This window comes from Ammospiza caudacuta, chromosome 8, assembly GCF_027887145.1.
Source record: "Ammospiza caudacuta isolate bAmmCau1 chromosome 8, bAmmCau1.pri, whole genome shotgun sequence".
Lineage (NCBI taxonomy): Eukaryota > Metazoa > Chordata > Aves > Passeriformes > Passerellidae > Ammospiza > Ammospiza caudacuta.
Window position 1 is genome coordinate 8,649,891 of NC_080600.1, and position 20,336 is coordinate 8,670,226.

At 40.6% G+C, this 20,336-nt stretch overlaps 1 protein-coding gene across 3 annotated transcripts in view; it reads right to left on the reverse strand.

Annotated features, from left to right (window-relative positions):
• UBE2F (ubiquitin conjugating enzyme E2 F (putative)) overlaps positions 1-20,336 on the reverse strand; it is a 60,862-nt gene that overhangs the window by 20,246 nt on the left and 20,280 nt on the right. For all 3 annotated transcript variants that reach the window (XR_009274985.1, XM_058809171.1, XM_058809170.1), the window contains 4 exons: positions 18,424-18,494; positions 13,979-14,036; positions 3,666-3,698; positions 1,410-1,472 (listed from right to left, as the gene is read on the reverse strand). Coding sequence is in view for 2 of the 3 variants with exons in the window: in XM_058809171.1 (XP_058665154.1) it covers positions 1,410-1,472; positions 3,666-3,698; positions 13,979-14,036; positions 18,424-18,494 (225 nt within the window). In the remaining variant the exon portion in view is untranslated. The remainder of the gene's footprint in view (positions 1-1,409; positions 1,473-3,665; positions 3,699-13,978; positions 14,037-18,423; positions 18,495-20,336) is intronic.

Here is a 20,336-nt window from a genome sequence, read left to right on the forward strand (position 1 = left end):
CACACATTAAATTCAGATAGGCTCAAAAAAGAAAATTAAAATGGTACAATATGAATTTTAGAGATGCTTATGAGACCACTAGGAGTTTAATAAATAAAAAATGTGTTTTCCCTAAAAAATTATGATTTAGAAGATTGTCAAAAAATCACTTAATTTCCTTTTTACTTCTTCAAACAGCTTCCATGTAATTAGTTAATTAGTGTAGCAGTACCTATTTTTGAGGGCTCACCTTTGTTTTTGAGGGAGGTGTGCCTTTTAAATCAGGCAGCATTTTCCTTTCTGTGGATTCCCAAGATTGCCAATCTCTCAATGAGGCTGAGAGGTGCAGGACAGCAATTTGAACCACCCAGAGGATGGAATGGGATGGGCTTTAAGGTTCCTTCCAACCCAAACCATTCTGTGACTCCATGCTAAAACAAAAGCACAGAGACCCCTCTCCTCCAGAGGAGTTTTGCAGGTTATTTTTTCCAGCTTTGCTGTATGTTCTCATCTCAGCCCTGCACACATGGATGAATACCAGAATAGCTACAAGATCTCATTAATCAAAAAATAGCTGGAAAGATGAACTTGCAATCCTGGTATTTCCTCTTGAAAAAATGAGATAAATTAGGTGCACTGCCTGACTGTACTTTCAATGAACTCTTCAAATCAACACTTGCTTACCTGGAAACTTTCTGCAATCTTAAAGGTGAACTTCAACAAAAGTGTCAGAAGAGTTTAATTAGAACAAGATGTCTTGAACATAACTAGGAGTGAGTTCTGTGGGCTTGAGTAAACATCCATGACATGATGGAATTTTGGAGATGGATCCAAAGGAGAAATTGGCACTTTTGCTCAGAGGTGAGCAGTAGATCTCATTTATGTTCACCAGGCCGTGTTCTGCTTTGCCCACTCCATAATACACAAACATTAGGATCAGTAAAAAGAAAATAGAAGTTTCTACTCCTGTTCTTTAAATTGCCCAGATTTCTCCTGGCTTTATAAACACAGGCAACATGGAATAGCTCTGAGTAAAGGAGCTGCCTTTGAAAACAGACAGAGAGGAGATCTTCTCACAGATCTTCTAAGGCAAAGGTCACCCTGCCAAAGCAGCTCACCATCAGCTTGCTGCACAGCACATGCACAACTTGAGGGAAATCTCAGACACAAGAAGGGAAAGATTATCTATTTTGGGGCTGTGACCACATTGTGGCCCACAAGCCCAGCAGATGGTGACTAACTCAGCTGTGTGCAGTTTGCTTTCCCAGAGAAAGCCCTTTTTGTTTGAGTAACTGGCTGCTGATACAATGAGTCACTCAGCTACCTCGAGCAGCAGCTCCACCACTCTAAAAGGAACTGCCTGGGAAGTGCTGAGTACAGAATGTGTGCTTGTTTAGGAACAACCTGCCTTAAATAAACCACTGACTCACCTTGTCACGCAAATGATGCTCTGCAGCCTCAATATTCAAAGGATCGTCAAAATTCAAAAGATCCTGGAAAAGAAAGAGAGAACATTGAGGGGCTCCCACTCACTGCATCACCAGGAGCCCAGAGACCTCAGGAACAAGAAAATGGAATAAAGCAAACAGGGCAGCAGGATTCATTTCATCATTTTTTTCATCATTTCATCATTTAAATACTGCCTCGGTGCCAAAGGTAAATGCAAATGAGTAATTTGGTAATTGGAAAGCAAATCACAGAGCAATTAAATGGCAACAGCACCAGGGCATTTAAGCCCTGCTGGTGTGGGCCACATGACACTTCTCCCTGGAAGTGAAAGTATTTCTAGCAGGAAAGTAAATTTTAGAGGAACAGTCAAACTTCCAGGAGGCACAATTCCTGTTGATTTTTCTTAGAGGACAAAGTAAACCTTGAAAAAAACTTCTGCAAACAGTGTGCTGATAAAGTGGGAGTTTCCTTAATTCCACCTCCACAGAAAAGCAATTTCATTCTCTGTGAAGAAGCAATTTCACTCTCTCTGTGACCTAGAGCCTGACAGGGAAGCTTTAGTGCTCTGGGAAAAACAAGGGAGTGGAAATAGAGGAAATAATAGAATTAGAGGAAATAGTGGAAATAGAGGTAAAAGAGTGCAAAGAACTAATGTGGGGACATGGAGCAGAAATAGTCCTGACAAACCTCAAGTCTCTCAGTTTAATCTCAAATAATACCTTTGGAAGAAGAAAGGGTTTACAGTTAAAAACAATGGAGAAGAGGAATCAGCATTAAAAATAACACTCAATCACAAGTGGTAGATAAAACCGGCACTGAGAGATAAAATAAACAATGGGAAGGATTCCACTGACCAATGAATGGAAAAAGATATTTGCCTTTACAAACAAAATGTAGGTTTGTTGATAAATTAAACTGGAGATTGAAAGAGAAAAGAAACACTGGGGAATAACCCTTAACTCCATAAGAATGAAAAATTAAAAGGAGGGTTATACATTAGAGAGAAATCTTCAGTATCAAGCATTTCAGGAAATCTGTATCTCTCAAGTACCTCAACCAATGGGGAAAGAGAGAAGGGAAATGTGGCTGGGAAATCAGGATAAAAAGGAGGCTGCATGTTCCAAAAATTGGAGAGACCCCAGGAGAATGCCACATGGCCTCTCCCTTTATTTGAATTAAGTTACAGGACTCTTCTGCCTCCTTTTTGAGCATAAACCTCTGGTGTTTGTGGATTCATTTTCCTGACACAGCCATGACAAATGCCCATGGTCTCCCTAGGTAGGACCACCCCTCCCTGCAGCTCTTTGCTCAGTATTTTGATTTTATGCAGCTCTGCCCCTGAGGATTTTGCTTCCTTCCACTTGGCATGCACAGGGAGACTGACTCTGAAATGCAATTCACATTTGCTGGAAAGGCAAATGCTCTCCAAACTTTTACATCAAAGAAATTGTTGAAAAAAACCAACCAAGACTTTGGATGCCAGGAAATCCAAGCTTCCTTCTAACACCCTGGAGTGGTCCCTCCAGAGGAGATGACAAATGTGGCCACCAAGGTGGTTCTGCTCTTTGCCTCCTCCTGACCTTCCCACCCAGCAGCAATGGCTGAGGAAAGGAATCCTTAAAAAAGGTAACTTTTGTGAAGACTTAGCTTCTCTGCACTTTTAGGGCCAAAGCAGCTGTTGCTTCCTGCCCTCTCCTCCATTTTCAAGGTGCTCCTGTAATTACAGGTTCTTTCCTCCCAAATATCTTTAAAAAACAGAGGAGGAAATGGGATCCCTGAATAAAATCACATAAATTCTGTGACAAGTCAGGTTTTATAAAAACAAGGAATGAGACTGCAGGGCAGACATTAATACCAAAATACTTTTTTTTTTTTTTTTTTAAGACTAACACCAACACAATTCCTTCTCAGATCAGTATGAATTTCTATTTCCTGCAAATCAGCAGAAGTAGTTTCACACTGAGGGGAAGACCCCAAACAATTTGTTACCAAAATATCCCCTAATATTTCTAACCAAAGTAAAACCCATGTACAAAAAGCTGGCATTTCAGACAGTCTGGATGAGTTCCACAAACAAAAGCACAATCTGATTTCACACTCATCCAACACCCACTGAAGCCAAGGAAGCCAATAAAGACCTAAACTTTTAAAGGCAGTTTGGTTTGTCATTAGGTGATGCTGAAACTAAACCAGGCAGGAAAAAGAAAAGGGGACATGCAAAATATTCTTTTACTTACAGTAAATAAAGAGTTTAACCCCCAGACAATATCCTGCAAAGAAAAACATAGTTAGTTAGACAGGCATTTCAGGAGTTTTGAATGTGTTCACAAACTTAATTTTTCCATTAAATTAAACTTAGTTAATCCATTAAATAACTGGAAAATATCTAGATTAGGAGTAATGTATGACGAATTTAAATCAAAATGCTGAAAAGGCATTCCCATTTCATGGCCACTTGATATTCAGAAGGCAGCAAAAACCAAATACTGCATATTCAAACAGAAGGTCAGAGCATTCTGAGTGTATTCTTGTTGCTCCTCCATTCAAGGAGAGGAGTGATACATCAGGATTTGCCACCAGCTGAAAACAGCACTGCTTAAAGGGTGGGTAATGAAAGCTAATTCAGCAACCTATTCTTAAATTAAAGAGGGGTCAAACAAATTCTTGAAACTGTCAACATATCAGAGAAAAGAGGGTGAGCTGTAGTAGGAGTACAGAGAAATACTGTTCTTACATAAACATACATCTCAAGTCATTCCACAACTAAAATGCAATTTTACAAATTTACACTAAAGATAAAGCCTCAAAGCACCAAACTTCCTATGCACAGCAAAGACCTTCAATAACTGAGTGTATGTGAGCTTGTTTCCTGCTCTGGGCCCTGTGCTGAGGGTGTGCAGCACAGAAATCCCTATCCCTTAAGGACCCTGTCCAATTATGCCCTAATGAACAAGACACAATGTCAGCATCCCACAGCCTCTCACCATCCAATTCCCTCTGCTCCTGCACAAACCCACTCAGTTTAGCTGCTTTTGGCCTGGATTGCCAAGTAAATTGTATTCTATTTGTCATCTAGATGGCAGCTGTCTTCTGCTAAGTTTTCCTTATCTCTTCCACAACACCTGCTGATAACAGACCATTGAATGTCACTGCATGGCTGATAAGAACTAGAACATCCCACTGGGAGATGTGAGCCCAGAGGGAGAAGCCAAGCATTGCTACCTGGATATAATCTGGAGATTCTGGAACACCAGCACAGCTTCTCCACTGGATTCCCCAGAGGAAGAGCAGCTGCCTCTTCTTCCTCTGGATGTTCAGAGGAAGATGCACCTTTCTACAGGATCCCTGCTCCAGCAGAACCACCCCTGACACTGCAGGAGGGCTGCAGCCACAATTCCAATGGGACTGCCACCAACAGCCTGACCAACAGGGTGTCAGGTTGAGTTCTGACTCTGTCACTATTGTTTTGGTTTACTGCATTGTTTATATTTTTATTTTCTTCTAGGGATAAAATAAAATAAACCATGCAGTACACTATTTTCTTTATCTTTTTATCTTCTTTCCTTTATTTTCTTCCCTAAAGAACTGTTATTCCTGCTCCTATATTTTTTTGCCTGAGAGCCCCTTAATTTAAAATTTATAACAATTCAGAAGGAGAGGGTTCACATTTTCCATTTTAGGGGAGGGTCCTGCCTTCCTCAGCAGACTCCTGTCTTTCCAAACCAAGAGAGCTTTGAAAACATCAATCTGCCCAGCAGGGCTGGCACTGCCAGCCCTTCCAGCCTCAGCACCTTCTCAAGTGTGGCAAAGACAGCAACTTTCAAACGTGGCAGCACAGGCACTGAACTGCACAAAAGGGGTGACCCAGACATTTCATTCCAGTTATCTGCAAATATCTCCAGTGCTGAGCAGTCACCCTCACTCCCAAAGAACAGCTCTGCCAGTTCCTTAGCAAGCAGGAGAAAAATGAACATTAAATTCCAGTTATCTGGAAATTTTAAGAGTCTAGTGCTGAGCAGTCAACCTCACTCCCAAAGAACAGCTCTGCCAGTTCCCTGGCAAGCAGAAGAAAAATGAACATTTCAATTTTAATTGTTTTATTATTCAATTATTTCAAAGAAGGGATGGAAATCATTGTTTCACACTTTATTTAAGCTTCTGTGCTTGTTCAACTGCTGGCACAGACACCAGGCATAACAGAGGGCAGCAGAGCATAGTATTAAGGACACCTGTATTAATCCTTGGGGTAAATTATTAGTACAATGCAGTGATGTGCCAAAGTCACAGATTAAAGGAAGGTTTGTTGGCATGGAGAGCAGCAAAAGGCAGGAAGGTCTCAATTTCCACTTGATTCTCCCACATCCAGGGATCAGAGAGTGCTCAGCAGCTCTGGGGAACCCCTCTGCCCCCAAAGATCAGGATCCCATTCCACTGCTGCTCTCCAAGGCTGTTCTCACCTTCAGGGAGGCAGAGTTACAGGACTAAATGACATTTTTAGAAGTTGCCTTCTACCTACACCATGGGACAGCAGGCTGCAGCTGCAGAACCACAGCACTGAGCATTAAAACCATCCCGGACACCTACAAGGTCACCTGAGGACTCTGGGGCCTGGCCATTTCTAAGTGCTGAGTGCCAAACCTGCATCCCCAGGGGTACAAACTGTCCACAGCTGTTCCAGCACCAGCATGGCTGAGAAGGAACAAACCAGGAGCAAGGCAGTGTCTTCTAAAACCCCCAGGAGCTCATCTTCTCCTTACCCTGAGCAGTGCTGACCCCCCTGCTCTGCCAGAACTCCCCAAACACCAGCAGAGCTCTCTCCAGACAGAACTCCTCCTTGTCCAAGACAAGCTCCAATGCCTCACACAAGTAAATGCTGCAGCTCAAAAAGGAGATGTGATATCATATTTTCATATTATATAATCAATTGTTCCCAAATTCTTATTTGCTGAACCCTGGTTTTAACGCTTTGGAGTTGGTTTTACAGAGTTCTATTAAAAAATAAAAAAGGAAACATCAAACAAAAAAAAAAAAAAAAAAAAAAAAAAAAAAAAAAAAAAACCAACAACAAAAACCTTTGTACAGGCACAAGCTGTCAGAATGCTGTACATCTCCACTGCCATTCTAGACACCACAAAGCATAACAGGATTATTATTATTACTGAATAATTTACCTGTGCAAGTCTTAATACCATTTTTGATGTTTCCATCTATTCCAGTTTATGATTTGCTGGATTCCTTTTATACCCTTACATGGCTCCATAAGAAAATAATGCTAAATTACTACCAGAGGACAATTGCTTTTTGTAATGAGCTTGAGGATAGGCTGGATTGAAACCTAGGATATTGAGAAAGGGAAGTGGGATGGAACAGATGAGCAAAAGTGAAGCAACTATTTGGTATTTGAAAAACTCAACATTGTTGAACTGCAGAAATAATCACTCTGCATTGCTGACTTCAGCAGAGCTGCTGGCTGCAAGCAGATAAGCACAGCCTTGATGCTTGCTTTTGGTTTTCCTGAGGAACCAAAAGGATGTGCCAGCCCATGAAGATGTTGTCAGATTTAACAGCTTCAAAACTTCTGTTCTCCTTCAGTGTAATAAAACATCAGGATTCAAATATTTACTGAACTTGTGGATTAAATAGTCTGAAAATCAAGTTAAGCCCACGTGCAGGAGTTTTTAAAGACAATCTTCACAGGGAGGAGCAGAGAATGTTCATGGTGCACACCCTGACAGTGCTGCACTTCAGTGAGATCCCACTTGTACAAGATCAGAATTGAAAAGCTGTTTCCTTCACAAAGCTGCTTTTCATCAGACTTCTCCGGGTTTAACATCAAACTTGCAGAGGACAAGGGCACCACTGCTGAGGTGCAGTCACAGAGCAAAGCTGAGAGAGCCTCTGCTTTTGGCCCAAACCTGCTTTTTGTGCTGGACCTGCAGCCTGCTGTTCCAGATTGCAAGGCAAGATGTTTTCCATTCCTATCTGTATGGTAGTTGTCTTTTGTCAAGTGGGCAGTTTGCCTTATCTCTGAGTGACCACATTCACACCTGGGAGGGGACATTGCTGATAACAGACCATTGAATGTCACTGCATGGCTGATAAGAACTAGAACATCCCATTGGGAGATGCTCCAGAGGGAGGAGCCAAGCATTGCTACCCAGATATAATCCAGAGGTTTGTGAGACACCAGCACGGCTTTCTCCACGGGATTCCCCAGAGGAACAGCAGCTGTCTCTCCTTCCACTGGATCTCCAGAGGAAGAATACATCCTTCTCTACAGATCCCCCTGCTCCAACAGAACCACCCCTGACACTGCAGGAGGGCTGCAGCCACATTTCCAATGGGACTGCCACCAACAGCCTGACCCACAGGGTGTCAGGCTGGGTTCTGACTCTGGCAGTGTTGTTCTAGTGTACTGCATTGTTTATTTTATCCTTTTATTTTTATTCACTATTAAAAAACTGTTATTCCCTGCTCCCATATTTTTGTTGCCTGAGAGCCCCTTAATTTAAAATTTATAGCAATTTGGGGGAGGGTTTATATTCTCTATTTCAGGGGAAGTTCCTGCCTTCCTTAGCAGACTCCTCTCTTTCCAAACCAGGACACCTGGGCTGCCAAACTCCTTGAGCTGCTTTATCTGGTTCCTGCCCCAGCCTGCCCAGGCAGTTCCCTGGGTGGTGTCCCACAGGTTTCCCATCAGCTCAGATGTCACCTGTGGCTCAGATGCCTTTGGGAGTCCAAGGCAGGTCTTGGATATACAAATGGGTTTAATTCACATTTATTGTTAGTTCAGAGGAGGCAGTGATGGTGTCTGAAATCAAGAGTGGGGGTTCCCAAGCACAGCAGTACCTGGTTAAATCCACAGTGGGTGAGAGGAACATGGAATAATGAGGGAAGCACACTCTGCTCCATGGCACTGCCACTATCCTGGGCTGAAGCATGGGGAAGTCAACACAGGCAAGTCAGAAGTCCAACAGACTGCTGTAAACACCCCTTTAGAATTGTCCCTTTTCATTCTGCACTATTTCTGTGCTGCCTCTGAGGGAAAAGTTACACTAAACCCCTGCCCACAGATTTATTTACAGCATGCCAAACGAGGAGAAAAAACCTGTTGCTGCAGCAGTGTCTGAAGTTCAAGAATCCTCAAAATCCTCAATGCAGCTTTTGAAACAGCCTCTCCTGAGGCCAGGGAGTCTCAAAGCTTTGCATTTCTAGGAGGTCTTAACTCAGTCACTGATCTTGCCAAGGGACAGTTCTCAGAGCCACTTCACAAAAGCAATGCCACTGAAACCATGCCACACACAAGGGGCTCAGAAAGACAACCGCAAACACTTCTGGAGAGTGAAAGCAAACATGGAAATTGCAAATTAAGATTAAATTAAAATTTTCCAGTTTACCTCACTGTTTTTGAGGTATGGAATTAATTAAGATTAAATTAAGATTTTCCTTTAACAGGCAAAGTATATTTAATACATTAATTGAAGAAGAGAGCAAACCAGACAAAAGCATCTAACAAACTTCCAATCTAAGAAATTCCCTCAAGGGATCCAAGAAGCATTTCTGATCTAACAGACTAAACAAAACAAAGCTCCTTGCTAAACAATTCTTTACAAACAAACAATTTAACCCAGTCAGATGAACAAAAGGAGCAGCAATAATTTATACAAGCATATCTGAAGTAAATTTTTTGGTTTGTTTTAAAAAGGGCTGGAAATGCCACTCTGAAGTCCAGCTTGCTCTAGTCCAGGCCAGCTCCTGGGGCAGCTCCCTGCTGTGCTGTCTGCCTATTCACCTCCTCAATGTGCTTTTCCTCTTCCCTTCCCTTCTTCCACCATCTCTTAAAAACAATCTCAGTTTCTTCCTCTCTTCACTGCAGCCTAAAAAACCACCAAGCACACTTCATCCCACCCCACCAAACAATCCCTCATCCCCACAAAAAACTTGTCCTGGGGATCAAAAAAAAGTTTTCCTTCCAGAGACAAACAAAATCTCTTTTTATATTTCCTCTCCTGCTCTTCTTTAATCTTGCAAAGGTTGAAAAACATTGTTTCCACCTAGAAAAAGGTGACAGAGGGAATGCCACCTTTCTTGAGCCACCCACAAAAGCCACCTCAGCTGTCATGTACCTGTCGTCCCTGCCTGTGCTTCCCACCCAAACACAGCAGCAGCTCCCCCCAGGGCTCTGGGTACCCTCAAAGGCACAAACTGCTCCAGTTAGCAAAACACAAAACCAGGAGGGAGGCTGGAAAAGCATTCCTTTTGTACTGGAATATAGGGGAAAGCAAACAGGAGCAAAGTGCTGTCCCAGAGCAGGGCAGCTGGGAAGTGCCAAGCATGCAGAGCACTCCCATCCCTCACTCTGTCACTGACTCCTTGACCCCTGTCCCCGTGGTTACTGCAGGACAAGGGGATAATCCTGGGGAAATTGTTCCCTGGGGAATTCTCTGTGACTTTTTAATGATCACAGTGATCACAGCACTGAAGCCATCACCCTCTGGAGAGCACTCTGCTCACTGCATTAAAGCTGACACTAAGTGAATATTCAGAAACCAGCAGTGTGGGGAGAACAAGCATGGGTTAATTACAATTATCTCAGCTCTCCTCACTCACGTGCCCATAATAACACCTACACCAAAAATTTGGCTTTGCCAGGGGACATTAAAAAGAGAAAATAAAAATTTTACTAAGCATTTCTGAAGCAAAAAAGCCATTAGAAGACACTCAGCTCTATATTTTCACCAGCCTGGGCATGTATGGAAGGGAAAGAAATAAATCACCTCTTACAAAACTGATAAAGCCAATTTATAATGAAGTTAAAATACAACACAATATTCCTTTGGAAAAATATTTCCTGAAGCTTATTTTAAGAAAAAACCTGAATGCCAGATCTGCACAGAAGATTGTCTTCAGCAGTTCATAGCTTCTTTTTCAAAATACTGGGTCTGAAGTTGTTATCTGGGGCAAATTCAATTTTTAGAGGTGAGGAAGACATATAAAAAGACCAACTCCAAAAGAGGATTTGAATAAATCAGTAGCTGTACAATGTTATCATAATGCTGAGAAAAACAGCCTGAGCAAGAAGAATTAATCTAACAAAGCTTGCAGGTTTCTTTTTTCCCTTCATGCTCAAGACAGTGACAGTCACTTTATTGTCTGTTCCAAACACTCCTCTACACTAATTACAGATGATGTTGACAGCAGACCATCTTATTTTCCTTGAGATGATAGGTGAAAGTTTTGTACTTTCAAAACTCCTCAGGCTGATGCTTAAACACTGAGGTAAACAGGGAAAATGAAGTCAGGACCCTCTGATTTATTTCTCCAAGATATGAGTTTGACATTTGGATAATTCCAAATGAAGTCATTCCAGTGACTGAAGACAAGGGCAGAACCAGTGAACCAAACAGGACAAAATGCTGCCATTTAGTATTAAAACATTAATTAAATAAGCAAGGCTCCTAAGGATCAACTCCAAGTTTACTGGAGTTTACTGTGACTCTTAATTCCTTTTAGATCAGGTAATCTAATAGCACAGACAGATATTTATTAACCAGGATCTGGAGTTATGGGAGAGAAATTCCTGAGAAAACTGTGTTTCCTGCAGGGGGGCATGAAAAGCTCTCTGCAGATCTGTAGTTTCAGACTACCTGGATGTTTATTGCTCTCAGAAGAGCCAGGAGCAGGAACACAAAAATGACACAACCCAGCACCTGGAACCATCTCAGTGAAAAACTGAGCTGCACATACACCTAACAAACACGGAAAGGCTCCAGAGAACAGCCTAGCTGATCTCTGTGAGAACACAGCTACAAAAAGAAGAAAAAAGACAAATATTCCCTGTGAACATCCATCTTACGTTTTTAAACACTGGTTTTACTGTTCATCTGCTCAGCCCTCCACAGAGCTGCCCAAGTGTGCTTTGATTATTTTTAAGGTACATCAATCAGGCAGTGATTTATGAAGCCATTTCCAGCTGCATTTAGTCAGAGGTAATTGTAGAAGGATCCTGACTTTTAGAACCAGTCAGGCATTTAAAATATACATCCACCTGTTCAGTTCTTAAAATCAATCACCTGAGATGTTCTCCGAGCAAAATGAAAACAAGCATTTAGGACAAAACTGAGGAATATTAAGAGAACTAACTGAGCTAGGCAGGTGATAATCCTGGCAAATGAGGCACATGCTGGGGACTAACAGGAGCCACTATAGCACTTTGGAGTTTGAAATTGAAATTACTGAAGGCTACAAAGCAAAAGAAACAGCAGCAGTGTGAAGTCATGTGAGGTATTTAAAAGCTGGTACTCTCAACAACATTAAAAAAACCCTGAGAATAGAATGGAATTAAAGCCATCTATTTGCTTTCTGCCTGGGAAACTTTCATTTTAACCATCACACCTAAAAACAGGAGAAAAGCAAGTTCACATACTCTGAGCAAGGCCCAAAGTAAATGCAGCAGTCTCCAGCTTTGTGAATAAGCTGCTTTGGAGAGGAAAGTGTGCAACAAAATGATGCACAATGTGACAGAAAGGAGACTGAAAGGTAAATAAGCTCCTGTTGCTAATTCAGGTTTAGCTACAAAAGAGCAGAAGGAACACAAAAATCACAAAGGAGCAGAAGGAACACAAAAATCAGCTAAGAAGCACTGCAGCAGTGTTCACACAACCCACAGCCTGGAGACCAATCACTACCAGAAATTACCTAAGGGTTTGGGATTCTGGAGTGTTTCTATGAATAAAAAGAAAGTGATTATAAAAGTGTATATATAGACAGGCTGGCAGGGTAATGTTTTAAATCTGTTTCAGGAGAAGAGCCCAACTCTGCTCAGAACCTGATTTCAAAACAGCATCTCAGGCAGGAATTCAGAAATAGCACATTCTTTATTTCCCTCACTCCACACAGGCTGCTCTTCACAGTGGTCCAGGGAAATGTGTTCCCAAGCACAAAGAAGGGAAAATAGATAAAGCTCAACACTTGGTAACCTGAGGAGAATTCAAGCATGGATGAGATGACAGCAAATGCAAAAAAATGCTGGGAAACAAAACGGAGTTAGGTCTTCCCCTCTTAATAATCCTCCACACTGTAAAAAATACATTTCATCAGGTAAGTTTTCCAGACAATTTAACAGATTTTCATTTTTATGTCAGAAAGTTTTTTCATGTTTCTACCCATTTGATAATAAAAAAATATTTAAAAGGTCACAGCAGTTGATTTTGAAGGATTTTACATGTAAGAGCTCTGCTGTCACCACAAGGGTTCCAAAATGAGACCCAACCAAAAACTTGAGCCCTCTAAAGGGGGAAGCACACAAGCCCCACACATGCAGCTGGTTTGTGCATGTGTATTCTCCACTTGAATGGCATCTCTAATGCCCTTGGAACAGTTTTTGTGGCAGAAGGACATGGCCACTCCCAATTTAATTCTTTAGGAGTAGTTCAGAGTGCTTTACTGGTCAGCTATTCCTGCAGAAAACCAGGCTGACTTCATATAATTCACAAAATAAATACTGATTTTCAAGTCCCTAACAGGCCAAGACTGGATTCCAGCCCACAGAGCTTCTGTGCAAATTCTCACTGCTCCCCTGGTGGTGATGAAAAGTAAAAAGTGAGCTCACAACTGTGATGCTTCAATGTTCAAAATTTAAAAATCCAATCTGATTTTTCTCTTTTTGAAGTTAAGCTACTGCTTCCTTTTCTCTTGCTGAATCTTTCATTTCAACAATCACAGAAAAAGCTCCTCTTTTCTGGGTTTCTTGTCCATTTGCACTCATTTTTAAGCTTAAAACTTTCTCTGAATGAAAACACAGGGACAGGAACAGAACTAATTAACTTAAATTACTCAGTGCCTTGATTTAACCTGAGGTGAAAACAGAAACACAAAAACCAAATCACACCAAGTGATGAAAAAACAATAGGGAAAGAGTGCTTATGAAAATCCACAAAACAAAACACTCATTTTGCTTCCAGAAAGTCACATGCTCACCTCAGCAGAGATTTTACAGATGAAGAAAGTCCCAAATCTCATTCACAGTGCCAAAGAGCAAACCAAGTATCAGATAAAGGTCATTTTCAATTTGTTTTTTGGAAGAGACAAACACCTGATGTGTACCCTTTATCCACCTAATGCAGTTAAAGCTCTGCAAGAAACAATTTTGGCAGCATTCCTGGGAACAGCAAGAGGAAGATAAATGTCCTGCTCAGGGCTCTGCACTGATTTTGTCAGGAGTATCAATCCCATGGAAATTACCAGGGTTATGGATTGCTGTTCACAGGATGCTCTTGTGTTTGCTGCCTGGCTGAAAACCAGCACACCTCACAGAGTGTGGGTTCTCAGGGTAATCCCAACCTCCAAAACCTTGGAGCAGAGCAGGATTTGTGCAGTCACCCCAAAATTCCCAAAAAATCTCTACAGTCAGCACTGTACCAAAGACAAAAAATCCTCACCTCAAAAACCTGCTCTTGAGCAAACCACATGAGCTGATTCTTTCCAAGGCCAAAAAAGGTTTTTTTAAGATTTATGTAGAAGGAAACATCAAAAAAAAAAAAATCAGTACCTTTAAGGTTCTAGTTGGGGCCCAGCCAGTGCCATCAATTGAGTGTTCTCTCAATAAACTGGAAAAGAAAGACACACACATTACACAGAGCAACTTCTGCTTCAATTGTCTTTGTCAGAAACCTCACAAGAAACCATCAGGAAGTAACTGCAAGATAAGATCTAATTCCTGCACTATTTATATCCAGGTAATGGAATTTTAAAGTCCAGGAGTTGGGATGTCTGCCTAAAATTACCTTCTCCACAGTGTCATTACAGAACTCCCCATCTGAGCCCATCTCTGTCAAAACACCTGAATTATTCTCCTCCAGCAGCACAAGTGTGACAGAAATACTTGTGACAGGCTCTGCATTGAACCCTTTTTTTATTCCCTGATGCATTTTAGAGCATGCTTATCTCTGGTGAAGAGACAGCCTTGCAGGATGACCCATCCCTCACCAAAACTGGTACAAATCAATAAAAAAAAGGTGTTTTGGGGAGGGATAGCTAATTAGCAAAGAGAGGATCATCATCCTATATTCTCTGAAGGACTTCAGCTTAAAGGTAAAGATAAAGGGAGAGAGTTTTAGTCTGGCTGCTCTGGAGGAAAAACTTCCATATAAAAAACATATTAAATTTTTTTTTAAATATATAAAGATATATATATATAAAAGATATATCTACATATGATACAAATATATATCTCTCATATAAAAAATATATACAAGATATAAAAATATATAGGACATAAAATATATAAATACATCAATCCATATATAAATATAAAAACTATTATATCATAAAATAATAAATATAAATATTATATTCATATTATTGTATTCTATTACTATATTTATCAATATTGTATTATACAAAAAATATACATGTATTATAAAATACAACTTGAATTTTAATATTAATATAGAAAAATACAGAATTTCCTAGATGCACAATCCAGCATAGATGTCCCATATTATTGCACATATTAAGCCCAGTGAAGCTGCTGACCAGTTTGCAAGTGGAAACCATTGAGGTGTTCAGGCATTTCTGGACCTTTCAGATCCCAACCTCAGCAGTAATGAGGAGGAGATATATTGGGGATCTGAGCAGAATTGAGAAATAAGCTGAATTCTTGCTCAGAAAAGTAATAATCTGAATGAAAACAATGTAAAAAGCTCCCTGAAGCATAATTTACAATCACACCTTCCTCTGTAAGGAGTCAGCTGAAACAACTCACACAGCAAAGCACAGAAATTCCCCAGCAGCAGCAGCTTCTGCTACTGAAATGACAGGACAGGGTTAAAGTGAAATAGTTTAACTGTAAGGTTTTAGCAATTCCCAGGCTGACATGCATTAGGTACATTTTAAATCACAGTAGGTGATTACACCATAGAGGTTATGTAGTTGTTTAATGAGCATGGCAAGTTGATATGCAAGGAAATTCAATCCTTGTTCAGTGCAGAGATCCCAGGAACAGGATGATAACCTGGACAAGCCCATTCCACCCTAAGTGTTGCTCATCTCATTCCTGTGCCTTTCAGAAGATAAAATATGCCATTACCACTTGTGCAACGTTCAGAATAACATCTTGTGGCTGCAGTTTGTCTCCATATGACAAAAGCAAAAAAAGCTTTTTGTCTGTTCCTTATCAAACTGTGTGGCAGTGCTTCCATTTGCCTCTCCATCCACCTGACTGGGAAATTCCAAGTGGGGGGAAAGTTAACACACAAAATAAAGTCAGAAAAATATTCAGTGCCAGAGCACCTGAGCATGAGCTAAGGCTCATGGCCTCAGAGCTGTCCTGGCACAGCTCCAGCTGAACACCACAGCGAGGATGAGGAGACACCTGCACCTCTCAGAGCACTCTGGCAGGAAAGCAGGGAACACACATGTCACAGACATTTTCTGAACAATCCTTTCATTAGGATTTTTCTTTTCTCCTGAGAAGCTTCAGCTCCTCCATGTTCTGCTGCTTTGCAATATGATTTGGAGAATTGTGAATTGTTTTTACGTGATGACCAATGACAGCCCCACCTGTGTCAAGGCTGTGAGCAGTCACAAGATTTTATCATTCCATTCCTTTCCTTGCTAGCCTTCTGATGAAATCCTTTCTTCTATTCTTTAGCATAGTTTTAGTAGATCATTTTCTAATATATTATAAAATAATCAATCAGCCTCAATCAGCCTTCTGAAATATGGAGTCAAGATTCTCATCTCTTCCCTTGTTCTTAGACTGCTGTGAACACCACTACTGACACAGAAGTGTCCTTTGGCTTCATACTCCTCATTTGCTGGTAATTTGTTATTAGAGCAGCACCCTCCTTCTTCTACAGATTAAAAATGATCATTAAACAGAACCTTTCCCCAGATCTAAGGAGACCTCCCAAATTATGATTACAAATCATAGATCAACCTGGGTTCCATGGGCAGAGTGCACAATCACTGCTTTTGAACTTTCAGTAACCAAAACAGCCCTGATGTGACCAGTCAGCTGCTCAGCTGTCATTTCAGCAAATACCTCCTCATTCTGTAACTCCTGCATGGCAGAAAGCTCTGAGGAATTGTTTTCTTTTTAAATAAAGAGATCTTTCAAAAAAACATCTCCTGAAAGTGAGAACTGCATGATTGCAGTAAGTGTAAAACCCTCTGAAACTCCAGCTGACCCAAGCTGCAGCTTAAGTGACAACAATTTACTGGAAGAAGATCAATCTGGAGAAAACACAATTTTTTCTATCCACATGTGTAGTAGAGGGGACATCCAGTATGGGCCAGACCTAATTAGGATCTGTCATTAATAATAGGGCCCAGGTAATTGCAGTCCATAAAGCACAGAAAAACTCCACTTTTCCTGCCCAGAACTGTTACACTTGACCACAAGTTAACTATTTAGAATGTTTCAATCCAGGGATGATTATCACACCAACACACACCACAGCATGAGCTGTATGTGAGGGGAAAGCACTGATGAAGATGATTTTCTGCTTTTAAAAATAAGTGCAGCTATTTTAATGCAGAGACTCTTGGGTAAGTTGATTGCAGATTCTATACATAGAACGCATTCTCTAACAGGCAGAAAGCAATTTAGCTCTTTTAGTTTTTCCATAGAATGCCAGACATTTCCAGGGTTGGTATGTTGAGGGATCTGACAATCCAAAGTGCTTCAGAGCAGATGCTGAAAGAATGCCTCCACTTCATTAGAATTATGATGCTCCAATCACCACATTCATCTCTTATAATTAAAATAACTTCTACAAATGGAAAAGCTGTGGCTGCCCCATCCCTGGAAGTGCTCCAGGGCAGGCTGGATGGCTTTTGGAGCAGCCTGCTCTAGGGGAAGGTGTCCCTGCCCATGGTAGGGGGAGAATGGGATGAGCTTTAAGGTCCCTTCCAAGCCCAAGCACTGTGGATTTTGTCAATATGAGGCTTTAGTGAGCCCCAGAAGATGCTGTGCTGGAGCTCCAGCTTTGGTTTGGTGCCTGCTATTTCTACAAACACCTCACCAGTTCACTGCTCTACCTGCATTCACAACATTTAAATTTCTTAATTATGAGCCTGACCTGCCTAGGAAGAGCAATACAAAACTTCATTTTCACCAGGACTTTCACCACAGCACTAAAATGATTCTTCCATCTAGAGGAAAAATTCAGCTTCTCTTTAAGCACTGATTTGCTACACATGGTGACAAGCACACAGGATTTTCAGAGCAGCTTTCAATCTCACTTATGGGCTTTGCTTCTGCTTCATCTGCTTTTTCTTCTGTGTGCCATTAACTTGAAAAATGACAGGCAGGCTTCTCACTTGTATTTCTGTTTGGTTTCTGGCCAATTTCACCATCAGGTGTTGAGGATGAAATTGCAAAGTTTCACAAATTCATTTGGAAGAGGAAACATTTACTATCAAGGAAAACCACCCAGCAAGAGAAGCCTCTCATTCTGGCAAAGTAAAACTTTCAGGTTTCATTACTGACTTATCCTGACCCCAACCCTGCTTTGTTATAACTGGCACGTGTCTTATCAATGGATATTAAATATTATAATTAACATAGAATAATTACTGTCAAATTATTATACAAATATATATTACATATATATATTATCTATTATCTATTATATATATCATACTTTCTTCCTTCCTTTTTGAAACAAAAAGAATTTTCAAGCTCTTAACACACTTGGGCATTAAATGGTAAAAGCCTCTCTCAGGGCCTGAGGATGATTCAGATATGAGGGAAGGAAGAAAAAAAAAACCCAAATGAATTTTGTTTAGGATAGAGTTTATATTTTTACCCCATTTTTTTGTTCTACAAGTAAAACAAAGCAAGAATGAGACTTTCAGTAGATCTTTATGCTCCTAGAAGTTACATGTAGAATCAGCACAAAAAATTACTGTCAGGACAGTTATATCCAGTATTTTATCAAACAGAGAAACCTCCAAGGTTAAAAAACTCCAACAGAATGTTGCTCCTACCTTAGGCAGATTTCTCCTGTCTCTGTAATGTTTGGGTGCCAGATTCTTGTCAAACATTTTACCTTTGGAGGCTGTCAGGAGAGAAAACAAATTACTGTGTTATGTTTTAAGCTAAAACCCTGTTATAACTCATAAAACAGAAAAAAGCAAATAGATTTGTATGGATTTGTACATTTAGGGCAACAATGCATCATCTACAAGAGTCAAAACAGACTTCTCTGCCCTTTTAGCTTTTCTCAACTCTTCATAAAAACCAGGCTGGTATTAGGATTTTCTTTATAAAAAATACCTTTTAAGAAAGCCAAGAAAATTTACTCCTTCAGGGAAAACACTCTAAGTCCTTCAGTTTCTTCATACTTAAGACAATAATTTAAACCAAAAAACTTCACCAAGGCTTGTCCAAATCACGGATTTGTTAAAAAACAGCAGAGGATGCAAAGATAACAAAATAACTAATAATAAATAAGTAATAATAACTAAATAATAAATAAATAACTAATAATAAATAAATAAAATTATTTTAAATACAGACCCTCCTGTTCACAGCTGAATTAGAGGCACTAAAATGAAAAGCCACAGGCAAGATCACCAAACTTCTGAATGTCATGGTGGGGTTCTGAAGTACAGATTTTTCAAGTACAATCTCTTTTGCTCTGGTTTTGTGAAGTAAATAAAGAGTGGGACATAAAAATGTCAGTAGCTTAGCAACAGCACGTTGCTGCATCCCTGCTCTCCCCATTAGGAGCTGCAGCTTTCAATCAGGCAGATTATTTCTGATGGGAAGTGTCCTGGAATCCATCAGCACACACCAGCACCTTGCAGAACTTCAATTAAATCCCAGATTAGAAATGTGGAGCCATCTCTCCTTCCACTTTTTCCAATGATGTCTTCAACCAAGAGGCAAAACAGCTCCAAGAGCTGCATTTGCATGGCAGCATCGTGTGGTTTATCTCATTTTGTTCCCCAACTTCCCACTGACCTTTTTAAGAAACTTTTTAAATTAAGACTCCTTGGAAGAGGTAAAAAAACATGCATGGAACTGAGACACTAAAAACAGACCTAAAAGAGATGTTCTAGAAATAAAATACAGATCAGCACAACAAATCTGGGATTGATAATGCAGATTTTGCCTTTTTTCCACTTCATTTCTATGCAATAACTCCAGGGACATCAGTCATGGCATTACTGAAAATTGAGTGGCTCACAGAAAACAGCCTCAAACTTTCTGACCTCCAAAACACCTCAGAAGTTTTCCAACAGCACAAGCTTTTCATTAGCCACACTTCCACATTGTTTTGAAAGATGGTGTCTAGTTCTCAAGCAAGGCAAAGCAGCAGAATTTATTCCATGCCATTAGATCAAGATAAAAGAGTAAATTTCTACCATAGGCACCTTCAAACAGGGAATGCATTGATGAGTCAAAAAAAAGATTTATGGAAACTCTTTTAAAAAAATCCCCAAATCCTCACAGTGAATTAACTGGTGTCTCATTTTTTGTACTGTGGAAATAAAAGAATTCCTTTATCCTTTCCAAGTGATTTTCACTGCTGAAAGTTAAAAAAATCCACTCCTGACAGTAAGACAAAGGTCTTTCTCTCTCTCCTTTTTCCCTTTTAGACACACAGGACAACTGCAGCACCACCATAAAATTCATCTTCAGCCAAAACCTCACCTTGGAACTTGTTCCAAGTCATTTTTGAACCCTCCCTAGACCAGCAAATCCAGAGATTTCCTCAGGATGATGTTCTGTGACATTCTGCACAACAGAGCTCCCCAAATCCATTTACTTCCCTGCTCAAACTCCTCCCTCCCCTCAGACTGCACAGGTAATGCAGCCTCAGCTGGGGGGCACAGCACTGACCACATTCACTTCCTTCTCCATTTCCAGCAGCCACTTCTGCTCTGGGATCCTT